Here is a 27,766-nt window from a genome sequence, read left to right as displayed (position 1 = left end):
TCTTCATCAATACAATACTCTCCTCTCCATCAATACCAATACTCTCCTCTTCATCAATACAATACTCTCCTCTTCATCAATACCAATACTCTCCTCTTCATCAATACAATACTCTCCTCTTCATCAATACAATACTCTCCTCTTCATCAATACCAATACTCTCCTCTTCATCAATACAATACTCGCCTCTCCATCAATAACAATACTCTCCTCTTCATCAATACCAATACTCTCCTCTTCATCAATACCAATACTCTCCTCTTCATCAATACAATACTCTCCTCTTCATCAATACCAATACTCGCCTCTCCATCAATACCAATACTCTCCTCTCCATCAATACCAATACACTCCTCTCCATCAATACCAATACTCTCCTCTCCATCAATACCAATACTCGCCTCTCCATCAATACCAATACTCGCCTCTCCATCAATACCAATACTCTCCTCTCCATCAATACCAATACTCTCCTCTTCATCAAGACAATACTCTCCTCTCCATCAATAACAATACTCTCCTCTCCATCAATACCAATACTCTCCTCTTCATCAATACAATACTCTCCTCTCCATCAATACCAATACTGTCCTCTTCATCAATACAATACTCGCCTCTCCATCAATAACAATACTCTCCTCTTCATCAATACAATACTCTCCTCTTCATCAATACAATACTCGCCTCTCCATCAATAACAATACTCTCCTCTTCATCAATACAATACTCTCCTCTCCATCAATACCAATACTCTCCTCTTCATCAATACAATACTCTCCTCTCCATCAATACCAATACTCTCCTCTCCATCAATACCAATACTCTACTCTTCATCAATACAATACTCTCCTCTCCATCAATACCAATACTCTCCTCTCCATCAATACTAATACTCTTCTCCCCATCAATACTCATACTCTCCTCACCCCATCAAGACGAATACTCTCCTCACCCCATCAAGACGAATACTCTCCTCACCCCATCAAGACGAATACTCTCCTCTCCATCAAGACTAAGACTCTCCTCTCCATCAATACTAATACTCTCCTCTCCATCAATACCAATACTCTCCTCTTCATCAATACAATACTCTCCTCTCCAACAATACCAATACTCTCCTCTTCATCAATACAATACTCGCCTCTCCATCAATACAATACTCTCCTCTCCATCAATAACAATACTCTCCTCTCCATCAATACTAACACTCTCCTCCCCATCAATACAATACTCTCCTCTCCAGCAATACCAATACCCTCCTCTTCATCAATACCAATACTCTCCTCTCCATCAATACTAATACTCTCCTCTCCATCAATACTAATACTCTCCTCCCCATCAATACCAATACTCGCCTCTCCACCAATACTAATACTCTCCTCACCCCAGCAATACTAATACTCTTCTCCCCATCAATACTAATACTCTCCTCACCCCATCAAGACGAATACTCTCCTCACCCCATCAAGACGAATACTCTCCTCTCCATCAAGACTAATACTCTCCTCTCCATCAATACCAATACTCTCCTCTCCATCAATACCAATACTCTCCTCTTCATCAATACAATACTCTCCTCTCCATCAATACCAATACTCTCCTCTTCATCAATACAATACTCTCCTCTTCATCAATACCAATACTCTCCTCTCCATCAATACCAATACTCTCCTCTTCATCAATACAATACTCTCCTCTCCATCAATACCAATACTCTCCTCTTCATCAATACAATACTCTCCTCTTCATCAATACCAATACTCTCCTCTTCATCAATACAATACTCTCCTCTCCATCAATAACAATACTCTCCTCTTCATCAATACCAATACTCTCCTCTTCATCAATACAATACTCTCCTCTCCATCAATAACAATACTCTCCTCTCCATCAATAACAATACTCTCCTCTCCATCAATCACAATACTCTCCTCTTCATCAATACAATCCTCTCCTCTTCATCAATACAATACTCTCCTCTCCATCAATACAATACTCTCCTCTCCAGCAATACCAATACCCTCCTCTCCATCAATACCAATACTCTCCTCTCCATCAATACTAATACTCTCCTCCCCATCAATACCAATACTCGCCTCTCCATCAATACTAATACTCTCCTCACCCCATCAATACTAATACTCTCCTCCCCATCAATACTAATACTCTCCTCACCCCATCAATACTAATACTCTCCTCACCCCATCAAGACGAATAGTCTCCTCACCCCATCAAGACGAATGCTCTCCTCACCCCATCAAGACAAATACTCTCCTCACCCCATCAAGACTAATACTCTCCTCTCCATCAAGACTAATACTCTCCTCTCCATCAATACTAATACTCTTCTCTCCATCAATCCTAATACTCTCCTCTCCATCAATACTAATACTCTTCTCTCCATCAATATTAATACTCTCCTCCCCATCAATACTAATACTCTCCACCCTATCAATACTAATAATCTCCTTATCCAGCAATACTAATACTCTCCTCCTCCACCAATACTAATACTTTCCTGCACATCCCCCCACCTCGCCCCATCATGTTGGCAGGCAGTGTTGTACTGTCTGAGGTGTCATTCTCCCATTCACTCATTGACCCATGGCCCTTCTACCTGTTCCTGTTACTCCAATGGGCATTGAAGCTTTGACACGATTGGAGGAAGAGTGGGGCGAGGTAGCAGGGGGCTCCCCCAGTGACCTGGCCAATAGGCCTCCCACAAAAAAGAAATGAACTAAATTTCTAACTGACCTTCCTGTGATCAAGATGGCTGCAATATTTACTTACTGTACGGTATTTCAAAATAATTAGTTCTACATGAGGTATTTAGCGATGTCATGAGACAAGAGACAATTGCAAATATTGGCTGCTTGCTGCACAAGGGTGGTAATCAGAGACTGTACTCATTGTATTCCGAAATTACAGGCAACTCTCACATACATTTTGCATCACTATCTCTAGCCAAGTGCTTCCTGTCAAAGGTCTCTGTGTGCAGCATGATTATTTGCCTCTCTGCAGGGTTTCCTAGATGGATTCCCACTGCCCCCCTCAATCCCCAACCTCTGCTGGTTGCCTCCTGGCTTCCTGTGTTACTTGCTGGTACGTACTGGTTGGCAAAGGGCAGCAGGACAGGAAACCGCTTTTGGCCCAGGCATAGGCTGCCTGCACATTCACCAGGCTCCGAACAAACATCGCCACTGCAGCTTTCTGCTGTGTCAACATCCATCAAAAATTCCTCCACCCAACTCACTCCTCCACCGCACTGCCCCTTCTACCACCCCCCACCACTGCACTGCCCCCTCTGCCACCCCCACCACTGCACTGCCCCCTCTGCCACCCCAGCCACTGCACTGCCCCCTCTGCCACCCCCACCACTGCACTGCCACCCCCAGCCACTGCACTGCCCCCTCTGCCACCCCCAGCCACTGCACTGCCCCCTCTGCCACCCCCAGCCACTGCACTGCCACCCCCAGCCACTGCACTGCCCCTTCTGCCACCCCCAGCCACTGCACTGCCCCCTCTGCCACCCCCACCACTGCACTGCCACCCCCAGCCACTGCACTGCCCCCTCTGCCACCCCCAGCCACTGCACTGCCCCCTCTGCCACACCCACCACTGCACTGCCACCCCCAGCCACCCCCGCACCACTGCACTGCCCCCTCTGCCACCCCTAGCCACTGCACTGCCCTCTCTGCCACCCCCAGCCACTGCACTGCCCCCTCTGCCACCCCCAGCCACTGTACTGCCCCCTCTGCCACCCCCAGCACTGCACTGCCCCCTCTGCCACCCCCAGCCACTGCACTGCCCCCTCTGCCACCCCCCCTCTACTGCACTGCCCCCTCTGCCACCCCACCACTGCACTGCCCCCTCTGCCACCCCCCACCACTGCACTGCCCCCTCTGCCACCCCCCACCCTGCACTGCCCCCTCTGCCACCCCCACCACTGCAGTGCCTCCTCTGCCACCCCCAGCCACTGCACTGCCCCCTCTGCCACCCCCCACCACTGCACTGCCCCCTCTGGCACACCCCACCACTGCACTGCCCCCTCTGCCACCCCTAGCCACTGCACTGCTCCCTCTGCCACCCCCAGCCACTGCACTGCCCCCTCTGCTACCCCCCCACCACTGCACTGCCCCCTCTTCCACCCCCAGCCACTGCACTGCCCCCTCTGCCACCCCCAGCCACTGCACTGCCCCCTCTGCCACCCCAGCACTGCAATGCCCCCTCTGCCACCCCCCACCACTGCACTGCCCCCTCTGCCACCCCCAGCCACTGCACTGCCCCCTCTGCCACCCCACCACTGCACTGCCCCCTCTGCCACCCACAGCCACTGCACTGCCCCCTCTGCCACCCCCCACCACTGCACTGCCCCCTCTGCCACCCCCACCACTGCACTGCCCCCTCTGCCACCCGCAGCCACTGCACTGCCCCCTCTGCCACCCCAGCCACTGCACTGCCCCCTCTGCCACCCCCACCACTGCACTGCCCCCTCTGCCACCCACAGCCACTGCACTGCCCCCTCTGCCACCCCCCACCACTGCACTGCCCCCTCTGCCACCCCCACCACTGCACTGCCCCCTCTGCCACCCTCAGCCACTGCACTGCCCCCTCTGCCACCCCCAGCCACTGCACTGCCCCCTCTGCCACCCCAGCACTGCACTGCCCCCTCTGCCACCCCCCACCACTGCACTGCCCCCTCTGCCACCCCCAGCCACTGCACTGCCCCCTCTGCCACCCCCACCACTGCACTGCCCCCTCTGCCACCCACAGCCACTGCACTGCCCCCTCTGCCACCCCCCACCACTGCACTGCCCCCTCTGCCACCCCCACCACTGCACTGCCCCCTCTGCCACCCGCAGCCACTGCACTGCCCCCTCTGCCACCCCGCACCACTGCACTGCCCCCTCTGCCACCCCCACCACTGCACTGCCCCCTCTGCCACCCCCAACCACTGCACTGCCCCCTCTGCCACCCCCAGCCACTGCACTGCCCCCTCTGCCACCCCCACCACTGCACTGCCCCCTCTGCCTCCCCCACCACTGCACTGCCCCCTCTGCCACCCCCCACCACTGCACTGCCCCCTCTGCTACCCGCCACCACTGCACTGCCCCCTCTGCCACCCGCCCACCACTGCACTGACCCCTCTGCCAGCCCCAACTGCACTGTGCCCTCTGCCACCCCCACCATTGCACTGCCCACTCTGCCAGCACCCCGCAACTGCACTGCCCTCTCTGCCACTCCCACCATAGCTCTGCCCCTCTGCCACCCCAGCTGTGCTGCATGCCACCTCTGCCACCCTCCACCGTCACACTGTCCCCGCTACCACTCCCCCAGTGCCACACTGTCCCTTCTGCCACTCCCTACCACTGTACTGTCCCATCTGCCAACCTCCCACCGACTGCACTTTCCCCTCTGTCACCCCCACACCGTCGCACTGCCCCCTCTGGGCTCCCTGCACTGTAAAGGCCTGCTCAGATATAAAATTAAAACCCGACCTGGGCCCAAACCAACTACAGCTAAATCAAACCCGATTGGAGCCAGAGTCCTTTAATTTTTTTTCATTCCCGATTCCACCCAAATATCGTTAAAATATAATAATGCATTTATTTATAAAACACGGAGCCAGTACAGTACAGCCCGACCCAACCCGAGCCCAAATGCTAGACACAGAATTTAGAACCGACCCTACCCGAACCCGATACATGTAGTCGGGTTCGGGTTGGGTAGCCAGGCTTTACCGCACTGCCCCCTCTGGGCAATTCATTCCAGATCCCTGACTTTTATTTAAATGAATAACATTTGTTAATTGTTCTCCTGTTGGAACACTGACTGATTTCCTCAGGTATGTACAACCGGATCAGGATGCTGCAATATTTCCTGTATTTGGCTCCTTAATCCATTTTCCAAATAAATCTCAATTAAAGCATACGAAGGGATTTTACCTGTTGCATGAGCTTGACTAGCTCCAAACAATCTGAGAATCCCATTCCCTCACCCAGTGCTAGGTTCACAACCAATCGCCTTTCACTATTTGCATCATCCCCTCAACTCTCCTCATCTTGATGGAGTCACGGGAACACTGATAGTTACAATTCTCCTTACCCTCTCCCCAGATGCAGACTCTCTCTGTGGGCTGGGGTCTACAGGAAGCTATTTCCCACCAAACACATCCTTGCACCTCATGCTGGTGGCCACATTTCACAAGCCGGAAGATTGAAAATTGGTAGGATATTCAACCACTGAAGGCATCACAGCCCAATTCTGACCACTGAAGATGGGTTTGATGGCAAAGTTCTTTTATCCCAGGATATTAACTAATTCCGCAGTCACAGAAAGTGTTTTATAATTTTCACTCACACAGGGACATGAAGTGGAGTGAAACATTTTATAATGTGCTAACAATTTAATATTAATAACAATAAAGCATTCAGTATCCTAGGCTTTACTAATAGGGGTATTGAGTACAAGAGCAAGGAAGTTATGTTGAACTTGTATAAGACACTAGTTCGGCCTCAGCTGGAGTATTGTGTCCAGTTCTGGGCACCGCACTTTAGGAAGGATGTGAGGGCATTGGAGAGAGTACAGAAAAGATTCACAAGAATGGTTCCAGGGATGAGGAACTTCAGTTATGAAGATAGATTGGAGAAGTTGGGACTGTTTTCCTTGGAGAAGAGAAGGCTGAGAGGTGATTTGATAGAGGTATTCAAAATCATGATGGGTCTGGACAGAGTAGATAGAGAGAAACTGTTCCCACTCGTGAAAGGATTGAGAACGAGCTGATACAGATTTAAAGTATTTGGTAAGAGAAGCACAAGTGACATGAGGAAAAACTTTTTCATGCAGCGAGTGGTTAATGTCTGGAATGCGCTGCCTGAGAGTGTGGTGGAGGCAGGTTCAATTGAAGCATTCAAAAGGGAATTAGACAGTTATTTGAAAAGGAAGAATGTGCAGGGTTACAGGGAGAAGGCGGGGGAATGGCAGTACGTGAATTGCTCATTCGGAGAGCTGGCACAGACATGTTGGGCCGAATGGCCTCTTTCTGCACTGTAACGATTCTGTGATTCTGTGAGCAAGGAAGTCATACCAAACATTTACTCAGTGGTTAGGCCTCAGCTGGAGTATTGCATTCAATTCTGAGCACCACATTTTCAGAAGGATACCAAGGCCTTGGAGAGGGTTCAGGAGTTTTACCAGGAGAATACGATTGAATCATAAAATGGTTACAGCACAGGAGGAGGCCATTTGGCCCATCATGTCCGTGCCGGCTCTCTGCAAGAGCAATTCAGCTAAACCCAGTCCCCCACTCTTTCCCCATAGCCCTGCAAATGTTTTCCTCTTCAGTTGCTTATCCAATTCGCTTTTAAGAGCCCCGATTGAACCAGCCTCCACCACAGTCTCAAGCAGTGCATTCCAGATCCTAACCACTCACTGCATAAAATTTTTTTTATGTTGTTGTTGCTTCTTTTGCCATTCATCTTAAATCAGTGCCCTCGGGTTCTCAACTCTTCCATCAATGGAAGTTTCTCCCTGTTTCCTCTGTCCAGACCCCTCATCATTTTGAACACCTTCAACAAGTCTCCTCTCAACCTCCTCTTCTCCAAGAACAGCCCCAGCTTCTCCAATTTATCCATGTATCTGAAGTCCCTCATCCTTGGAACCATTTTCATTAATCTTTTCTGCAGCCTCTGTAATGCATTAACATCCTTCTTAAAGTGTGGCGCCCAGAACTGAACGCAATATTCCGGTTGAGGCTAAACCAGTGTTTGATAAAGGTTCACCATAATTTCCTTGCTATTGTATTCTATTCCTCTATTTATAAAGCACAGGATCCCCCATGCTTTATTAACCACTTTCTCAACCTGCTCTGCCACCTTCAATGATTTGTGCACATACACACCCAGGTCCCTCTGCTCCTGCACCCCCTTTAGAATTGCAGCCTTTGTTTTATATTACCTCTCCTCGTACTTCCTACCAAAATGTATCACTTCACACCTCTCTACATTAAATTTCATCTGCCACGTGTCCGCCCATTCCACCGGCCTATCCATGTCCTTTTGAAGTCTATCATTATCCTCCTCACAGTTCACAATTCTTCCAAGCTTTGTGTCATCCACAAATTTTGAAATTGTGCCCTTCACACCCAAGTCATTAATAAGGATCATAAAAAGCAGGGGTCTTCATACCAATCCCTGGGCAACCCCACTATATACCTTCCTTCAGTCTGAAAAACAACTGTTTACCACTACTTTCTGTTTCCTGTCACTCAGCCAATTTTGTATCCATGCTGTCACTGTCCCTTTTATTCCATGAACTTCAACTTTGCTGACTAGCTTGTTATGTAGCACTTTATCAAACACCTTTTGAAAATCCATGTACACCATATCAACCGCGTTACCCTCATCAACCCTCTGTCACCTCATCAAAAAAACTCAATCAAGTTCGTTCAACAGGTTTTGTCTTTAGGAAATCCGTGCTGGCTTTCCTTAATTAATCCACATTTGTCCAACCGACTGTTAATTTTGTCCGAGATTTATCTTTTCAAAATGCTTTCCTACCAAGGTTAAACTGACTGGCCTGTAGATCCCTACCAGCGATAAGGGAGTTCAGTGAGGTGGAAAGACTGGAGAAGCTGGGATTGTTCTTCGTAGAGTAGAGAAAGTTAGGGGAGATTTAATAGAGTTATTCAAAATTATGGGGGTGTTTGATAAACAATTAGGGATAAACTATTTCCTTTGGCAAGTGAGTCAGTAACCAGAGGGCACAGATTTAATACAATTGGCAAAAGAACTTAAGGAGAAATTAGGAGAATTTCTTTTCAGAAAGAGACTTGTTGCGATTTGGAATGCACTACCTGAAATCGTGGTGGAATCAGTTTCCTTATGGAGTTGAAGTGAATTAATCTGCAGGGTTATGGGAAAAAAGCTGGAATGTGGGACTAAATTGGACAACTCTTTCAAAGAGCCAGCACAGACAGGACAGGCCAAACGGCCTCTTTCTATGCCTTAAGAGTCTATCCCGCATTCACACACCTGATGGGTCAAATGACTTTTTGGTGATTGTACGGTTCATTGATAGAAAGTATGGGGTCTCCACTGGCAGAGTTATGGGATGGCGAGGCCATGCAGAGACTGAAAGCAGCTCCTATCATTTACCTTTAAGCCACCTGTCCAGCAGTGATGATCAAGTACAGAAACTGAGATTTCTGTGCCACTGCAATGGCTTTTCAGCCAGACTGAAACCCACAATCACCTCTTTTCTTTCCTATAGCATGTTACCAGACATCAAGGAGTTAACAATCAATCAGTACATCAGATTATCAAGATACATGCTTTAAAAATGAATAACTTCAATCACTGAAAGAAATCTAGAATGGATTATGATTACACACAGTCTCAGTGTTCACTTTTCACAGTGACACCTCCATTATTGGTACTGGAGCTGCCTGTGCATCAGCAATGGGAACAGCAGCTGGATTACCGAATGTGTTCACTGTCAGTAAACCACACAAAGGGCATACGTAGAGTGCCAGTTCTAGCCGCCGCCCCAACCCCCACCCCTACCAAGACTCCAAACTGCAGCAGGTTTCACATTAACCTTCTGACATCCTGCACTGTTCATCAATACCTCACTTTCATAATGTTTTGGGAATTTTTCTTTACGAATTCTGGGCAATTTCCACACTGATTAAAGGCCACATTTGGGGACATTACTGGAGAGTGTACAGACTGAAGGAAAGCCCACTAACCCAGATGGGATAGGGCATCACTTAGAGATCAGGTGGAGCTGCAATGACTCATGGTAGGTGACCAGTTCAGCCCACTTAGGTGGGACGCTGGGTTCCTGTTAATTACTTGGAACTTTCCCTTTGGTGAATGTAGCAGATTGGATGGAGCTAGAGGTTAAGGACAGACTCTCAGACTGGACGAAGCCAGACCAGTCCCGTCCTTCAACACCGCAAGAGAAAATTACAACAAAAAATTCTTAATTTTAAAAACAGCAAAGAAGCCAAATAAATGTCTGAGTGGGTAAATTCCCCACCTGGTGTGTAACTGAGCCCCGGGAAGCAGGAGAGCAGCATCCAGTGTGGGACTGAGCCCCACTCAGAGAGCAGGAAGGTCCCAGGTTCCATCCCCAGTCCATAGGGAGTTAGCTGATCTGAGTCAGCTAGTGGTATAGCTGTTCTCAGTGACCCCTCCGTTAAAGGGAAATCAGCCAGGGTTCCTGATCCTGATCCCTGGCCAGTGACCCATGGGTTAGAAAGAGGAGAAATCGACCAGGACTCCTGATCCTGAACACTGTCCAGTGTCCCCTGGGTTAGAGAGAAGGAAATCAGCCAGGGTTCCTGCTCCTGATCACTGTCCAGTGATGCCTGCTGGACTTTGGGCAAGGACAAGATCGAGCTGAGCTCTGATATCAACCGTGTACCCATGCAATGATTAGCCTGCCAACCCTCACTGTGTGGGCCGCTGGACCTCCTTGACTGAAGTACCAGCGGGATTTTGGCATTTGTGTGATAAGGAAACCATCAAGTCTCCCTCTGTCGGTCTTATTTTTCTGTATAGCTCACCTCCAGGAGTGCCTGTGAGAGGGGCTCGCAGTGGATGCAGAGCAGAGTAGAACAGAACAAGGTGAAATAAACCAAAAGATCAAGTGGCACCTCGGGGCTGCTTGTGTGATTTCAGTGTCGATTATCCTGTAATAAAGCTGCACGTCACCAAGAGCCTCCGCAGAGTGAGCCCTGCACAAGTCCCTTAACCTAACTAGACACACCTCTGAAGTCTGCGCCCATACCTTCCCGCTTCATCCCCATGGCAAGACACTTCTGGTAGCGGCAGTACTGGCACCGGTTACGTTGGCGCTTGTCTATTATACAGTCCTTGTTGTCACGGCAAGTGTAGGTTAGGTCTTTGCGCACCGTGCGTTTGAAGAACCCTTTGCAACCTTCACAGCTGTAAACGCCGTAATGTTTGCCTGTAGGGAGGAACAAGATTGTGAAATCAATTATCTTGTAGCAGGGCGTTTGCACAATTTGAACATCGACAACCTAAACTCGGCACCGCTAACCCCATCTACCAAGAGTGGGGGAGCCGAGTGGAAAAAGGAGATGACAGTCATATGGTAGATCACCATCCTGGGGGTATTGCCCCACACCAGGGGCACCACACTACCCTGAGGGCATTGCACCACCCTGTGGGCATCGCACCGCATTTCCCCCACTCCCCGACCACCCCTCCCCCAACCACCAGGGGCTCCACACCACAGCACCCTGCCCCAGGATACAGCAGAGAAACTCTACCTCACTCCCTGAAAGGGGCTCATCTTGCTAAGTTGGAGACGAGTCCAAACAGACCTGTCAATTGGTAATGGGTGAATTGCCATGGTGATGGTACAGAGCTATGGAGTGACACACACATACCTGAAGACCTGTCCCCACAAATGGCACAGATGTGTTTGGTGAGGGAAAGTGGACAGTTTGAGGAGTGAGGCAATATTTTAAGCACACCGTTAATTCCCAAAGGTGGTTTCACATCCTCCGTACTGCTGACTGAATTCCTGGATGAGTTTATCTGCAACACAGGGAAGAGTAAGGTAAGAAATCACATTACACTCCACACAGCTTCCTTCCCTCACCTCTTCCCATACCCAACCTACACACACTAAAAGCCACCTTGCACACTCCATATAAAACTGATTAAGCAGGCTGGATTATGCTGCCCTTGTCCAAGTGAAACAGACCTCGCACGGAAACGAAGGGCTAAGAGCCAACAAGTTATTTATTGTTCAGATATCTTGGCAGGAAACTTTTACAACTCTTATGCAATGCTCCCAGCATTGGAAGCAATCCTGGGCCACAGATCTGCTGTACCTGTCCTGGGAGTGTTCGATGGGGGACAGTGTACAGGGAGCTTTACTCTGTATCTAACCCCGTTTTTTTTTTCTTCGTCCTGTATCAAACCCCCGTGCTGTACCTGTCCTGGGAGTATTTGATGGGGACAGTGTACAGGGAGCTTTACTCTGTATCTAACCCCGTGCTGTACCTGCCCTGGGAGTGTTTGATAGGACAGTGTAGAGGGAGCTTTACTCTGTATCTAACCCCGTGCTGTACCTGTCCTGGGAGTGTTTGATGGGGACAGTGTAGAGGGAGCTTTACTCTGTATCTAACCCCGTGCTGTACCTGTCCTGGGAGTGTTTGATGGGGACAGTGTAGAGGGAGCTTTACTCTGTATCTAACCCCGTGCTGTACCTGTCCTGGGAGTGTTTGATGGGGACAGTGTAGAGGGAGCTTTACTCTGTATCTAAATCACTCTCCAAACTCCTTGAACTTGTTGTCATCTCTTAAATCTAAGCTTATCTTTCCCACACATGGGGCTGAATTTTACTATTGCGGGTGGCCGAAAACAATGGTGGCCCGCCCGCATGTTGCAAAGCTGCCGCGATCCTAAGCGTGGCGGCTCATTTAAACATCCAGGACGGACTGCCCACACCACCCCGCCCCACCCCCATGATGTGCAGCGGGTGGGATGTCCATCCCCAGCAACGGCGTCAGCAGCCTGTGCGCAGTCGCTGATGCCACTTTTACGGGGCAGTGAACCTGATGGGTAAATTTAAATATTTAAAGCTAAAACGAATGAAAAAAAAATTAAATACATTTATTTTGCCCCTCTTCCACGCCCCCAGAAACAATAAAATTACTTGCCCTCTCCCCCACAAAACACTTACCTTGTCCAGCTGACAACTGACAACTTCCCCTGCCCCCGCAAAATGCATAAACCTTAACCTAAAACTCTTCCCAGCACCCCGATAGCAATGATGTTATTTTGAACCCGTTCCTCCACCCCCACACTGAGAAGCTTGCTTCCTCCCACCTCCCCGCAAGTGTTCTGCCTCGTTTCCCTGGATGGGGATCCGAAGGCGGAGGAGTGCTGGCCAGCAGCAGGAAGATCACAGCGGGAGAGAAGGCAGTGGCGTAAGTATGATTAATGCATTCATTTCTATTTATTTAAATATGTAAATGGGGGCCCATCACCGAGCAGCTGGGGGTGACCGCCACGAGGCCTCACAGCCCACTGCAATATCAGGCCAAGCCGTCCCATCATCGGGGTACATGGTGGCCACCTCCAGGCTGAACCCACTCCCCACCCACTGCCGCCATGAAATCCAGCCCATGCTGTTTGAATCTCTCCCATCAAGCTTCTGCCCCTGCAGCAACACAGAACACTGTCTCTACTCATCCTGAGTCGGCCGCACCAACCTCCGCAAACTCCTGTCCTCCATCAACCACCACAAAGACACTACCCTCGCCTGATTCCACTCTCATCCAACCAACACCCAGTTGCAGAGGCAGCAAGCTTCTTATTCAAGTAGGTCTGCACACTCCCTCGCCAAAATTACACTGCAGAATCTCAGGAGGACACACACCCCTGGATGATATTACAGCAATGATTGAGAATGTGTAAACCACTGGATTATATTACAGCAATGATTGAGAATGTGTACATCCCTGAATTATATTACAGCAATGATTGAGAATGTGTACATCCCTGGATTATATTACAGCAATGATTGAGAATGTGTAAACCACTGGATTATATTACAGCAATGATTGAGAATGTGTAAACCACTGGATTATATTACAGCAATGACTGAGAAAGTGTACATCCCTGGATTATATTACAGCAATGATTGAGAATGTGTACATCCCTGAATTATATTACAGCAATGATTGAGAATGTGTACATCCCTGAATTATATTACAGCAATGATTGAGAATGTGTAAACCACTGGATTATATTACAGCAATGATTGAGAATGTGTCCATCCCTGGATTATATTACAGCAATGATTGAGAATGTGTAAACCACTGAATTATATTACAGCAATGATTGAGAATGTGTCCATCCCTGGATTATATTACAGCAATGATTGAGAATGTGTACATCCCTGGATTATATTGCAGCAATGATTGAGAATGTGTAAACCACTGGATTATATTACAGCAATGATTGAGAATGTGTACATCCCTGAATTATATTACAGCAATGATTGAGAATGTGTACATCCCTGGATTATATTACAGCAATGATTGAGAATGTGTAAACCACTGGATTATATTACAGCAATGATTGAGAATGTGTAAACCACTGGATTATATTACAGCAATGACTGAGAAAGTGTACATCCCTGAATTATATTACAGCAATGATTGAGAATGTGTAAACCACTGGATTATATTACAGCAATGATTGAGAATGTGTAAACCACTGGATTATATTACAGCAATGACTGAGAATGTGTACATCCCTGGATTATATTACAGCAATGATTGAGAATGTGTACATCCCTGGATTATATTACAGCAATGATTGAGAATGTGTACATCCCTGAATTATATTACAGCAATGATTGAGAATGTGTACATCCCTGAATTATATTACAGCAATGATTGAGAATGTGTAAACCACTGGATTATATTACAGCAATGATTGAGAATGTGTACATCCCTGAATTATATTACAGCAATGATTGAGAATGTGTCCATCCCTGAATTATATTGCAGCAATGATTGAGAATGTGTCCATCCCTGGATTATATTACAGCAATGATTGAGAATGTGTCCATCCCTGGATTATATTACAGCAATGATTGAGAATGTGTACATCCCTGGATTATATTACAGCAATGATTGAGAATGTGTACATCCCTGAATTATATTACAGCAATGATTGAGAATGTGTACATCCCTGAATTATATTACAGCAATGATTGAGAATGTGTACACCCCTGGATTATATTACAGCAATGATTGAGAATGTGTAAACCACTGGATTATATTACAGCAATGATTGAGAATGTGTACATCCCTGGATTATATTACAGCAATGATTGAGAATGTGTAAACCACTGGATTATATTACAGCAATGATTGAGAATGTGTAAACCACTGGATTATATTACAGCAATGATTGAGAATGTGTAAACCACTGGATTATATTACAGCAATGACTGAGAATGTGTCCATCCCTGGATTATATTACAGCAATGATTGAGAATGTGTACATCCCTGAATTATATTACAGCAATGATTGAGAATGTGTCCATCCCTGGATTATATTACAGCAATGATTGAGAATGTGTACATCCCTGGATTATATTACAGCAATGATTGAGAATGTGTACATCCCTGAATTATATTACAGCAATGATTGAGAATGTGTAAACCACTGGATTATATTACAGTAATGATTGAGAATGTGTAAACCACTGGATTATATTACAGCAATGATTGAGAATGTGTAAACCACTGGATTATATTACAGCAATGATTGAGAATGTGTCCATCCCTGGATTATATTACAGCAATGATTGAGAATGTGTACATCCCTGAATTATATTACAGCAATGATTGAGAATGTGTCCATCCCTGGATTATATTACAGCAACGATTGAGAATGTGTACATCCCTGGATTATATTACAGCAATGATTGAGAATGTGTACATCCCTGAATTATATTACAGCAATGATTGAGAATGTGTCCATCCATGGATTATATTACAGCAATGATTGAGAATGTGTACATCCCTGGATTATATTACAGCAATGATTGAGAATGTGTACATCCCTGGATTATATTACAGCAATGATTGAGAATGTGTACATCCCTGAATTATATTACAGCAATGATTGAGAATGTGTACATCCCTGAATTATATTACAGCAATGATTGAGAATGTGTAAACCACTGGATTATATTACAGCAATGATTGAGAATGTGTAAACCACTGGATTATATTACAGCAATGATTGAGAATGTGTAAACCACTGGATTATATTACAGCAATGATTGAGAATGTGTACATCCCTGGATTATATTACAGCAATGATTGAGAATGTGTCCATCCCTGGATTATATTACAGCAATGATTGAGAATGTGTACATCCCTGAATTATATTACAGCAATGATTGAGAATGTGTACATCCCTGAATTATATTACAGCAATGATTGAGAATGTGTAAACCACTGGATTATATCACAGCAATGATTGAGAATGTGTAAACCACTGGATTATATTACAGCAATGATTGAGAATGTGTAAACCACTGGATTATATTACAGCAATGATTGAGAATGTGTACATCCCTGGATTATATTGCAGCAATGATTGAGAATGTGTAAACCACTGGATTATATTACAGCAATGACTGAGAATGTGTACATCCCTGAATTATATTACAGCAATGATTGAGAATGTGTACATCCCTGAATTATATTACAGCAATGATTGAGAATGTGTACATCCCTGGATTATATTGCAGCAATGATTGAGAATGTGTACATCCCTGAATTATATTACAGCAATGATTGAGAATGTGTACATCCCTGGATTATATTGCAGCAATGATTGAGAATGTGTAAACCACTGGATTATATTACAGCAATGACTGAGAATGTGTACATCCCTGAATTATATTACAGCAATGATTGAGAATGTGTACATCCCTGAATTATATTACAGCAATGATTGAGAATGTGTACATCCCTGGATTATATTGCAGCAATGATTGAGAATGTGTCCATCCCTGGATTATATTACAGCAATGATTGAGAATGTGTACATCCCTGAATTATATTACAGCAATGATTGAGAATGTGTCCATCCCTGGATTACATTACAGCAATGATTGAGAATGTGTACATCCCTGGATTGTATTACAGCAATGATTGAGAATGTGTACATCCCTGAATTATATTACAGCAATGATTGAGAATGTGTACATCCCTGAATTATATTACAGCAATGATTGAGAATGTGTACACCCCTGGATTATATTACAGCAATGATTGAGAATGTGTACATCCCTGAATTATATTACAGCAATGATTGAGACTATGTACACCCCTGGATTATATTACAGCAATGATTGAGAATGTGTACATCCCTGAATTATATTACAGCAATGATTGAAAATGTGTACACCCCTGGATTATATTACAGCAATGATTGAGAATGTGTACATCCCTGAATTATATTACAGCAATGATTGAGAATGTGTACATCCCTGAATTATATTACAGCAATGATTGAGAATGTGTACATCCCTGAATTATATTACAGCAATGATTGAGAATGTGTACATCCCTGGATTATATTACAGCAATGATGGAGAATGTGTACATCCCTGGATTATATTACAGCAATCATTGAGAATGTGTACATCCCTGAATTATATTACAGCAATGATTGAGAATGTGTACATCCCTGAATTACATTACAGCAATGATTGAGAATGTGTACATCCCTGGATTATATTACAGCAATAATGGAGAATGTGTACATCCCTGGATTATATTACAGCAATGATTGAGAATGTGTACATCCCTGAATTATATTGCAGCAATGATTGAGAATGTGTACACCCCTGAATTATATTACAGCAATGATTGAGAATATGTACATCCCTGAATTATATTACAGCAATGATTGAGAATGTGTACATCCCTCATTATATTACAGCAATGATTGAGAATGTGTACATCCCTAACTATATTACAGCAATGATTGAAAATGTGTACATCCCTGGATTATATTACAGCAATGATTGAGAATGTGTACATCCCTGGATTATATTACAGCAATGATTGAGAATGTGTACATCCCTGGATTATATTACAGCAATGATGGAGAATGTGTACATCCCTGGATTATATTACAGCAATGATTGAGAAAGTGTACATCCCTGAATTATATTACAGCAATGATTGAGAATGTGTACATCCCTGGATTACATTGCAGCAATGATTGAGAATGTGTACATCCCTGGATTATATTACAGCAATGATTGAGAATGTGTACATCCCTGAATTATATTACAGCAATGATTGAGAATGTGTACATCCCTGAATTATATTACAGCAATGATTGAGAATGTGTACATCCCTGAATTATATTACAGCAATGATTGAGAATGTGTACATCCCTGGATTATATTACAGCAATGATGGAGAATGTGTACATCCCTGGATTATATTACAGCAATCATTGAGAATGTGTACATCCCTGAATTATATTACAGCAATGATTGAGAATGTGTAAACCACTGGATTATATTACAGCAATGACTGAGAAAGTGTACATCCCTGGATTATATTACAGCAATGATTGAGAATGTGTACATCCCTGAATTATATTACAGCAATGATTGAGAATGTGTACATCCCTGAATTATATTACAGCAATGATTGAGAATGTGTAAACCACTGGATTATATTACAGCAATGATTGAGAATGTGTCCATCCCTGGATTATATTACAGCAATGATTGAGAATGTGTAAACCACTGAATTATATTACAGCAATGATTGAGAATGTGTCCATCCCTGGATTATATTACAGCAATGATTGAGAATGTGTACATCCCTGGATTATATTGCAGCAATGATTGAGAATGTGTAAACCACTGGATTATATTACAGCAATGATTGAGAATGTGTACATCCCTGAATTATATTACAGCAATGATTGAGAATGTGTACATCCCTGGATTATATTACAGCAATGATTGAGAATGTGTAAACCACTGGATTATATTACAGCAATGATTGAGAATGTGTAAACCACTGGATTATATTACAGCAATGACTGAGAAAGTGTACATCCCTGAATTATATTACAGCAATGATTGAGAATGTGTAAACCACTGGATTATATTACAGCAATGATTGAGAATGTGTAAACCACTGGATTATATTACAGCAATGACTGAGAATGTGTACATCCCTGGATTATATTACAGCAATGATTGAGAATGTGTACATCCCTGGATTATATTACAGCAATGATTGAGAATGTGTACATCCCTGAATTATATTACAGCAATGATTGAGAATGTGTACATCCCTGAATTATATTACAGCAATGATTGAGAATGTGTAAACCACTGGATTATATTACAGCAATGATTGAGAATGTGTACATCCCTGAATTATATTACAGCAATGATTGAGAATGTGTCCATCCCTGAATTATATTGCAGCAATGATTGAGAATGTGTCCATCCCTGGATTATATTACAGCAATGATTGAGAATGTGTCCATCCCTGGATTATATTACAGCAATGATTGAGAATGTGTACATCCCTGGATTATATTACAGCAATGATTGAGAATGTGTACATCCCTGAATTATATTACAGCAATGATTGAGAATGTGTACATCCCTGAATTATATTACAGCAATGATTGAGAATGTGTACACCCCTGGATTATATTACAGCAATGATTGAGAATGTGTAAACCACTGGATTATATTACAGCAATGATTGAGAATGTGTACATCCCTGGATTATATTACAGCAATGATTGAGAATGTGTAAACCACTGGATTATATTACAGCAATGATTGAGAATGTGTAAACCACTGGATTATATTACAGCAATGATTGAGAATGTGTAAACCACTGGATTATATTACAGCAATGACTGAGAATGTGTCCATCCCTGGATTATATTACAGCAATGATTGAGAATGTGTACATCCCTGAATTATATTACAGCAATGATTGAGAATGTGTCCATCCCTGGATTATATTACAGCAATGATTGAGAATGTGTACATCCCTGGATTATATTACAGCAATGATTGAGAATGTGTACATCCCTGAATTATATTACAGCAATGATTGAGAATGTGTAAACCACTGGATTATATTACAGTAATGATTGAGAATGTGTAAACCACTGGATTATATTACAGCAATGATTGAGAATGTGTAAACCACTGGATTATATTACAGCAATGATTGAGAATGTGTCCATCCCTGGATTATATTACAGCAATGATTGAGAATGTGTACATCCCTGAATTATATTACAGCAATGATTGAGAATGTGTCCATCCCTGGATTATATTACAGCAACGATTGAGAATGTGTACATCCCTGGATTATATTACAGCAATGATTGAGAATGTGTACATCCCTGAATTATATTACAGCAATGATTGAGAATGTGTCCATCCATGGATTATATTACAGCAATGATTGAGAATGTGTACATCCCTGGATTATATTACAGCAATGATTGAGAATGTGTACATCCCTGGATTATATTACAGCAATGATTGAGAATGTGTACATCCCTGAATTATATTACAGCAATGATTGAGAATGTGTACATCCCTGAATTATATTACAGCAATGATTGAGAATGTGTAAACCACTGGATTATATTACAGCAATGATTGAGAATGTGTAAACCACTGGATTATATTACAGCAATGATTGAGAATGTGTAAACCACTGGATTATATTACAGCAATGATTGAGAATGTGTACATCCCTGGATTATATTACAGCAATGATTGAGAATGTGTCCATCCCTGGATTATATTACAGCAATGATTGAGAATGTGTACATCCCTGAATTATATTACAGCAATGATTGAGAATGTGTACATCCCTGAATTATATTACAGCAATGATTGAGAATGTGTAAACCACTGGATTATATCACAGCAATGATTGAGAATGTGTAAACCACTGGATTATATTACAGCAATGATTGAGAATGTGTAAACCACTGGATTATATTACAGCAATGATTGAGAATGTGTACATCCCTGGATTATATTGCAGCAATGATTGAGAATGTGTAAACCACTGGATTATATTACAGCAATGACTGAGAATGTGTACATCCCTGAATTATATTACAGCAATGATTGAGAATGTGTACATCCCTGAATTATATTACAGCAATGATTGAGAATGTGTACATCCCTGGATTATATTGCAGCAATGATTGAGAATGTGTACATCCCTGAATTATATTACAGCAATGATTGAGAATGTGTACATCCCTGGATTATATTGCAGCAATGATTGAGAATGTGTAAACCACTGGATTATATTACAGCAATGACTGAGAATGTGTACATCCCTGAATTATATTACAGCAATGATTGAGAATGTGTACATCCCTGAATTATATTACAGCAATGATTGAGAATGTGTACATCCCTGGATTATATTGCAGCAATGATTGAGAATGTGTCCATCCCTGGATTATATTACAGCAATGATTGAGAATGTGTACATCCCTGAATTATATTACAGCAATGATTGAGAATGTGTCCATCCCTGGATTACATTACAGCAATGATTGAGAATGTGTACATCCCTGGATTGTATTACAGCAATGATTGAGAATGTGTACATCCCTGAATTATATTACAGCAATGATTGAGAATGTGTACATCCCTGAATTATATTACAGCAATGATTGAGAATGTGTACACCCCTGGATTATATTACAGCAATGATTGAGAATGTGTACATCCCTGAATTATATTACAGCAATGATTGAGACTATGTACACCCCTGGATTATATTACAGCAATGATTGAGAATGTGTACATCCCTGAATTATATTACAGCAATGATTGAAAATGTGTACACCCCTGGATTATATTACAGCAATGATTGAGAATGTGTACATCCCTGAATTATATTACAGCAATGATTGAGAATGTGTACATCCCTGAATTATATTACAGCAATGATTGAGAATGTGTACATCCCTGAATTATATTACAGCAATGATTGAGAATGTGTACATCCCTGGATTATATTACAGCAATGATGGAGAATGTGTACATCCCTGGATTATATTACAGCAATCATTGAGAATGTGTACATCCCTGAATTATATTACAGCAATGATTGAGAATGTGTACATCCCTGAATTACATTACAGCAATGATTGAGAATGTGTACATCCCTGGATTATATTACAGCAATAATGGAGAATGTGTACATCCCTGGATTATATTACAGCAATGATTGAGAATGTGTACATCCCTGAATTATATTGCAGCAATGATTGAGAATGTGTACACCCCTGAATTATATTACAGCAATGATTGAGAATATGTACATCCCTGAATTATATTACAGCAATGATTGAGAATGTGTACATCCCTCATTATATTACAGCAATGATTGAGAATGTGTACATCCCTAACTATATTACAGCAATGATTGAAAATGTGTACATCCCTGGATTATATTACAGCAATGATTGAGAATGTGTACATCCCTGGATTATATTACAGCAATGATTGAGAATGTGTACATCCCTGGATTATATTACAGCAATGATGGAGAATGTGTACATCCCTGGATTATATTACAGCAATGATTGAGAAAGTGTACATCCCTGAATTATATTACAGCAATGATTGAGAATGTGTACATCCCTGGATTACATTGCAGCAATGATTGAGAATGTGTACATCCCTGGATTATATTACAGCAATGATTGAGAATGTGTACATCCCTGAATTATATTACAGCAATGATTGAGAATGTGTACATCCCTGAATTATATTACAGCAATGATTGAGAATGTGTACATCCCTGAATTATATTACAGCAATGATTGAGAATGTGTACATCCCTGGATTATATTACAGCAATGATGGAGAATGTGTACATCCCTGGATTATATTACAGCAATCATTGAGAATGTGTACATCCCTGAATTATATTACAGCAATGATTGAGAATGTGTACATCCCTGAATTACATTACAGCAATGATTGAGAATGTGTACATCCCTGGATTATATTACAGCAATAATGGAGAATGTGTACATCCCTGGATTATATTACAGCAATGATTGAGAATGTGTACATCCCTGAATTATATTGCAGCAATGATTGAGAATGTGTACACCCCTGAATTATATTACAGCAATGATTGAGAATATGTACATCCCTGAATTATATTACAGCAATGATTGAGAATGTGTACATCCCTCATTATATTACAGCAATGATTGAGAATGTGTACATCCCTAACTATATTACAGCAATGATTGAAAATGTGTACATCCCTGGATTATATTACAGCAATGATTGAGAATGTGTACATCCCTGGATTATATTACAGCAATGATTGAGAATGTGTACATCCCTGGATTATATTACAGCAATGATGGAGAATGTGTACATCCCTGGATTATATTACAGCAATGATTGAGAATGTGTACATCCCTGAATTATATTACAGCAATGATTGAGAATGTGTACATCCCTGGATTACATTGCAGCAATGATTGAGAATGTGTACATCCCTGGATTATATTACAGCAATGATGGAGAATGTGTACATCCCTGAATTACATTACAGCAATGATTGAGAATGTGTACATCCCTGGATTATATTACAGCAATGATTGAGAATGTGTACATCCCTGAATTATATTACAGCAATGATTGAGAATGTGTACATCCCTGAATTACATTGCAGCAATGATTGAGAATGTGTACATCCCTGGATTATATTACAGCAATGATGGAGAATGTGTACATCCCTGAATTACATTACAGCAATGATTGAGAATGTGTACATCCCTGGATTATATTACAGCAATGATGGAGAATGTGTACATCCCTGGATTATATTACAGCAGTGACTGAGAATGTGTACAACCCTGGATTATATTGCAGCAATGATTGAGAATGTGTACACCCCTGAATTATATTGCAGCAATGATTGAGAATGTGTACATCCCTGGATTATATTACAGCAATGATTGAGAATGTGTACATCCCTGGATTAGATTACAGCAATGATTGAGAATGTGTACATCCCTGAATTATATTACAGCAATGATTGAGAATGTGTACACCCCTGGATTATATTACAGCAATGATTGAGAATGTGTACATCCCTGAATTATATTACAGCAATGATTGAAAATGTGTACACCCCTGGATTATATTACAGCAATGATTGAGAGTGTGTACATCCCTGAATTATATTACAGCAATGATTGAGAATGTGTACATCCCTGGATTAGATTACAGCAATGATTGAGAATGTGTACACCCCTGAATTATATTACAGCAATGATTGAGAATGTGTACATCCCTGAATTATATTACAGCAATGATTGAGAATGTGTACATCCCTGAATTATATTACAGCAATGATTGAGAATGTGTACATCCCTGGATTAGACTACAGCAATGATTGAGAATGTGTACATCCCTGAATTATATTACAGCAATGATTGAGAATGTGTACATCCCTGAATTATATTACAGCAATGATTGAGAATGTGTACATCCCTGAATTATATTGCAGCAATGATTGAGAATGTGTACACCCCTGAATTATATTACAGCAATGATTGAGAATATGTACATCCCTGAATTATATTACAGCAATGATTGAGAATGTGTACATCCCTCATTATATTACAGCAATGATTGAGAATGTGTACATCCCTAATTATATTAGAGCAAGGATTGAGAATGTGTACATCCCTGGATTATATTACAGCAATGATTGAGAATGTGTACATCCCTGGATTATATTACAGCAATGTTGAGAATGTGTACATCCCTGGATTATATTACAGCAATGTTGAGAATGTGTACATCCCTGGATTATATTACAGCAATGATGGAGAATGTGTACATCCCTGGATTATATTACAGCAATGATTGAGAATGTGTACATCCCTGAATTATATTACAGCAATGATTGAGAATGTGTAAACCACTGGATTATATTACAGCAATGATTGAGAATGTGTCCATCCCTGGATTATATTACAGCAATGATTGAGAATGTGTAAACCACTGAATTATATTACAGCAATGATTGAGAATGTGTCCATCCCTGGATTATATTACAGCAATGATTGAGAATGTGTACATCCCTGGATTATATTGCAGCAATGATTGAGAATGTGTAAACCACTGGATTATATTACAGCAATGATTGAGAATGTGTACATCCCTGAATTATATTACAGCAATGATTGAGAATGTGTACATCCCTGGATTATATTACAGCAATGATTGAGAATGTGTAAACCACTGGATTATATTACAGCAATGATTGAGAATGTGTAAACCACTGGATTATATTACAGCAATGACTGAGAAAGTGTACATCCCTGAATTATATTACAGCAATGATTGAGAATGTGTAAACCACTGGATTATATTACAGCAATGATTGAGAATGTGTAAACCACTGGATTATATTACAGCAATGACTGAGAATGTGTACATCCCTGGATTATATTACAGCAATGATTGAGAATGTGTACATCCCTGGATTATATTACAGCAATGATTGAGAATGTGTACATCCCTGAATTATATTACAGCAATGATTGAGAATGTGTACATCCCTGAATTATATTACAGCAATGATTGAGAATGTGTAAACCACTGGATTATATTACAGCAATGATTGAGAATGTGTACATCCCTGAATTATATTACAGCAATGATTGAGAATGTGTCCATCCCTGAATTATATTGCAGCAATGATTGAGAATGTGTCCATCCCTGGATTATATTACAGCAATGATTGAGAATGTGTCCATCCCTGGATTATATTACAGCAATGATTGAGAATGTGTACATCCCTGGATTATATTACAGCAATGATTGAGAATGTGTACATCCCTGAATTATATTACAGCAATGATTGAGAATGTGTACATCCCTGAATTATATTACAGCAATGATTGAGAATGTGTACACCCCTGGATTATATTACAGCAATGATTGAGAATGTGTAAACCACTGGATTATATTACAGCAATGATTGAGAATGTGTACATCCCTGGATTATATTACAGCAATGATTGAGAATGTGTAAACCACTGGATTATATTACAGCAATGATTGAGAATGTGTAAACCACTGGATTATATTACAGCAATGATTGAGAATGTGTAAACCACTGGATTATATTACAGCAATGATTGAGAATGTGTCCATCCCTGGATTATATTACAGCAATGATTGAGAATGTGTACATCCCTGAATTATATTACAGCAATGATTGAGAATGTGTCCATCCCTGGATTATATTACAGCAATGATTGAGAATGTGTACATCCCTGGATTATATTACAGCAATGATTGAGAATGTGTACATCCCTGAATTATATTACAGCAATGATTGAGAATGTGTAAACCACTGGATTATATTACAGTAATGATTGAGAATGTGTAAACCACTGGATTATATTACAGCAATGATTGAGAATGTGTAAACCACTGGATTATATTACAGCAATGATTGAGAATGTGTCCATCCCTGGATTATATTACAGCAATGATTGAGAATGTGTACATCCCTGAATTATATTACAGCAATGATTGAGAATGTGTCCATCCCTGGATTATATTACAGCAACGATTGAGAATGTGTACATCCCTGGATTATATTACAGCAATGATTGAGAATGTGTACATCCCTGAATTATATTACAGCAATGATTGAGAATGTGTCCATCCATGGATTATATTACAGCAATGATTGAGAATGTGTACATCCCTGGATTATATTACAGCAATGATTGAGAATGTGTACATCCCTGGATTATATTACAGCTATGATTGAGAATGTGTACATCCCTGAATTATATTACAGCAATGATTGAGAATGTGTACATCCCTGAATTATATTACAGCAATGATTGAGAATGTGTAAACCACTGGATTATATTACAGCAATGATTGAGAATGTGTAAACCACTGGATTATATTACAGCAATGATTGAGAATGTGTAAACCACTGGATTATATTACAGCAATGATTGAGAATGTGTACATCCCTGGATTATATTACAGCAATGATTGAGAATGTGTCCATCCCTGGATTATATTACAGCAATGATTGAGAATGTGTACATCCCTGAATTATATTACAGCAATGATTGAGAATGTGTACATCCCTGAATTATATTACAGCAATGATTGAGAATGTGTAAACCACTGGATTATATCACAGCAATGATTGAGAATGTGTAAACCACTGGATTATATTACAGCAATGATTGAGAATGTGTAAACCACTGGATTATATTACAGCAATGATTGAGAATGTGTACATCCCTGGATTATATTGCAGCAATGATTGAGAATGTGTAAACCACTGGATTATATTACAGCAATGACTGAGAATGTGTACATCCCTGAATTATATTACAGCAATGATTGAGAATGTGTACATCCCTGAATTATATTACAGCAATGATTGAGAATGTGTACATCCCTGGATTATATTGCAGCAATGATTGAGAATGTGTACATCCCTGAATTATATTACAGCAATGATTGAGAATGTGTACATCCCTGGATTATATTGCAGCAATGATTGAGAATGTGTAAACCACTGGATTATATTACAGCAATGACTGAGAATGTGTACATCCCTGAATTATATTACAGCAATGATTGAGAATGTGTACATCCCTGAATTATATTACAGCAATGATTGAGAATGTGTACATCCCTGGATTATATTGCAGCAATGATTGAGAATGTGTCCATCCCTGGATTATATTACAGCAATGATTGAGAATGTGTACATCCCTGAATTATATTACAGCAATGATTGAGAATGTGTCCATCCCTGGATTACATTACAGCAATGATTGAGAATGTGTACATCCCTGGATTGTATTACAGCAATGATTGAGAATGTGTACATCCCTGGATTATATTACAGCAATGATTGAGAATGTGTACACCCCTGGATTACATTACAGCAATGATTGAGAATGTGTACATCCCTGAATTATATTACAGCAATGATTGAGAATGTGTACATCCCTGGATTATATTACAGCAATGATTGAGAATGTGTACACCCCTGGATTATATTACAGCAATGATTGAGAATGTGTCCATCCCTGAATTATATTACAGCAATGATTGAGAATGT

General features: G+C 41.8%; 1 protein-coding gene across 4 annotated transcripts in view; it reads right to left on the bottom strand.

Moving 5' to 3' along the window:
• Positions 1-27,766, bottom strand: part of LOC137347548 (retinoic acid receptor RXR-alpha-A) — a 319,476-nt gene that overhangs the window by 78,712 nt on the left and 212,998 nt on the right. For 3 of the 4 annotated variants that reach the window (XM_068012022.1, XM_068012019.1, XM_068012020.1), the window contains exons 3-4: positions 11,420-11,570; positions 10,774-10,974 (exon numbers count right to left, since the gene is read on the bottom strand). In XM_068012022.1, the coding sequence (XP_067868123.1) occupies positions 10,774-10,974; positions 11,420-11,570 (352 nt within the window). The remainder of the gene's footprint in view (positions 1-10,773; positions 10,975-11,419; positions 11,571-27,766) is intronic. The other variant, XM_068012021.1, reaches the window with a different exon arrangement.

The sequence above is a fragment of the Heterodontus francisci genome, chromosome 32 (genome assembly GCF_036365525.1).
Source record: "Heterodontus francisci isolate sHetFra1 chromosome 32, sHetFra1.hap1, whole genome shotgun sequence".
Lineage (NCBI taxonomy): Eukaryota > Metazoa > Chordata > Chondrichthyes > Heterodontiformes > Heterodontidae > Heterodontus > Heterodontus francisci.
Note: the sequence above shows the minus strand (reverse complement) of the source record. Positions and strands in the feature narration are given on the sequence as shown.